The sequence below is a fragment of the Nannospalax galili genome, unplaced genomic scaffold (assembly GCF_000622305.1).
Source record: "Nannospalax galili isolate Female #2095 unplaced genomic scaffold, S.galili_v1.0 scaffold612, whole genome shotgun sequence".
Taxonomy (NCBI): domain Eukaryota; kingdom Metazoa; phylum Chordata; class Mammalia; order Rodentia; family Spalacidae; genus Nannospalax; species Nannospalax galili.
Window position 1 is genome coordinate 1,731,896 of NW_008333388.1, and position 2,571 is coordinate 1,734,466.

Consider the following 2,571-nt stretch of genomic DNA (forward strand, 5'->3'; position numbering starts at 1 on the left):
TGTGTTTTTGACAAATGTCATCAACACAATTTCTTAATCGGAATTATATGAAAAAGTTATGCCCAGAAGTGGTATTTACACCCAGTTCAGAATGAACAACCTAACAGGCACTTTTATCATCGTAAAATAGATAACAAGTAGGCCAGAAAAAAAGTATTATAAAAAACGTCATTGCATAAAATGGCCAATATTTACCAAATTTGAAGTTTAGTTACACTATAAAATACAACTTTACCAGTGTCGAAAAACTTAACATTTCTTAAGGTATATTTTGACATCTTTTAAAATCCGCCTTCTTCTGTTATGCTGCTAGAAAACAATTGGACACAAAATAGTTTGGATGTAAGTTTGTTTTCTGAGTTCGCTGCAAAGAAGTTAAGAAATAAGCTAGCAAATAATGATTCTTTTAACTTGAAGGCGAAAAATGGTCATTAACTAATAACTCGTGTATTTAGCAATCGTAAATGGCAAAAGTTTGCATTAAATGTTTGAGAAGTAAACAGGGCAATGATGGTCCAAGTGGGCAAGGAGCGCTAATCTGAGCTGATTTGCTGAACTGTCTTTTCGTTTCTTATCTTGCGGTTTTCAGTGTGGGCTTGAATGGTCTGTGACCGATTCAGAATCGAAGACTGGTCACGTTAGCACCCCTTCCCCATGCCCAACACTCTGCCCTTGGCTTAGTGTCCATTTTAGGAGTATCGGCAAGGGGGTGGATAAAAACGCTTATAAAACAAAGGTTGTCATGTTGGCAACCCACATAAATACTATGTGATTTTGCTTTATTAAATGTCAAAATGTTGGTTTAAAAAAAAGTAGAAGAAAACACTTTAGCTTAACCATCCAAACACCTGCATTCAATTTCATGTTTTAAAATTGCGTTTGTACATTAAACGCCATTATGAGGATAGCTGATATGTCTCTAAAAATTTATAAAAACCATCGCAAACAATTGATCGTTGAAGGCACACATTAATGGGAAGCGGTGGACAATCTGTTTTTGTCAAAGGATTAACAAATCGATGGATACAAATTCAAAACAAGAGCACGGATCTAGGAGCAGCCTTTCATACTGCCCAAAATAATAATCACTTACATGAATATGGCCAATTTTCCAGTACCCTCTCAGTTCATAAAATAAAAAGAGAGCACTGCATTACAGGAAGTCACCACCTAATCGACAGCCCAAACCCTCTTTTTTAGAAATAGAATACTTACTGACAAGAAGGCTGGTCCACAAAAATACTTGCCTTATAGTGAACCTCTCCTTCAATAATACTGATGTTTAAGATAAGAATCATCACACAATCCAGTCACAACCAGGCCTCGTAGGAAGTATGTATTGACAACAAATCATATATAAAGTATATATCCAAATAATACACTGGGTTGACTTAAAAGAGGAACTGATGAACTTTGTACATTTTTCTTACAACATTTTGAGAGAGCCAAGCTACAGAATCATTAAATTACAAAATCTTAATCATCTAAAACCTAATGGACTTTTTCCCTCCAACTATTTCACACACAGATCACTACTCTTATCTAAAAGATTTCAATTTCTGCCTCTACCATTCCCAGCCATTTCTGCCAACATCATAAAAATTACCTTTTCTCATTCCCTCCTCACAACAAGAATCACGGATCACATACATTTCTGCACATAGACACCTCCCCACCCACCTCCCCACCCACCTCCCAAAAATGGTTCAGAGCAATACACACACACACACACACACACACACACACACGAAAAAAATAAATAAATAATGACCAAGCTCACAGTTCCCGTTTGCCCTTCAGGCGAAGTCGGGTGTCCTCAGCTTGTCTTTCGGGTCTTCCGTATTGTCACTAATTGCTGAGGGACGGAGTTTAGGATGGCATGAAGCAGCAGAAATCAAAGCTGTTGCTTTAAGAGAACCTTTTCTCAAACACATGGATGAAACAACTTTGACTTTGACTCCCTGGATGAGTTGCCATAAAAAAAATCTCAGAACGGTGCCTTGAAAACTCAGCATCTACAAATGGGCAAAAATAAATAAATAAATAAAGTAAAAAATGATTAAGTCTAAAAGCCTCTGTTCTGAACATTACTCCAAGGATGTCTGCTTCAATTTGAAAAGCAGGTTTGTATTGATGAGCAAACTTTATTTTGTAGAAAATTACAATGCTCTCTAATTAGAAATTTCCCCTGCCGTCTTCTACAGTAATCCTGTCTCTCGGGGTCATGATCATATATGCAAAAATAAAATAAAATAAAATAAAATATTTCCCAAATGCATGGACACTGTGGAGGTTTCCTTTTGAAAAAGGCTTTTATTTCCCTGAAAGCTGGTGACTAAACGTCGTGGTATGAACCAACACTCTCAAACAGCCCAAGAGACTAAAAAGCCTAAGTTTGAAAACCAAAAAGTTCTGAGTTTTCCTGTACCCCAGGACGGTTTTCTTTCCTGAAGCTCAGCCGGGAAGCACACAAAAGAGGCTGATTCGACTGAGCTCTGCCAAGTCTTGCCTTTTTTTAAAATTTCCTCAGCTCTCTCTCTCTCTCTCTCTCTCTCTCTCTCTCTCTCTCTC

At 37.3% G+C, this 2,571-nt stretch overlaps 1 protein-coding gene across 7 annotated transcripts in view; it reads right to left on the reverse strand.

The window, feature by feature from the left end:
* The window catches only part of Msra (methionine sulfoxide reductase A), a 367,510-nt gene that overhangs the window by 325,773 nt on the left and 39,166 nt on the right, over window positions 1-2,571 (reverse strand). The window contains exons 1-2 of one of the 7 annotated variants that reach the window (XM_008828109.3): window positions 2,429-2,521; window positions 1,781-2,015 (exon numbers count right to left, since the gene is read on the reverse strand). The exons of 4 other annotated variants lie outside the window; for them this stretch is intronic. Coding sequence is in view for 1 of the 3 variants with exons in the window: in XM_008828103.3 (XP_008826325.2) it covers window positions 1,607-1,616 (10 nt within the window). In the remaining 2 variants the exon portion in view is untranslated. Of the gene's footprint in view, window positions 1-1,606; window positions 1,632-1,771; window positions 2,016-2,428; window positions 2,522-2,571 lie in introns of those variants that run through there. 2 more of the 7 variants (XM_008828108.3, XM_008828103.3) reach the window with 2 other exon arrangements.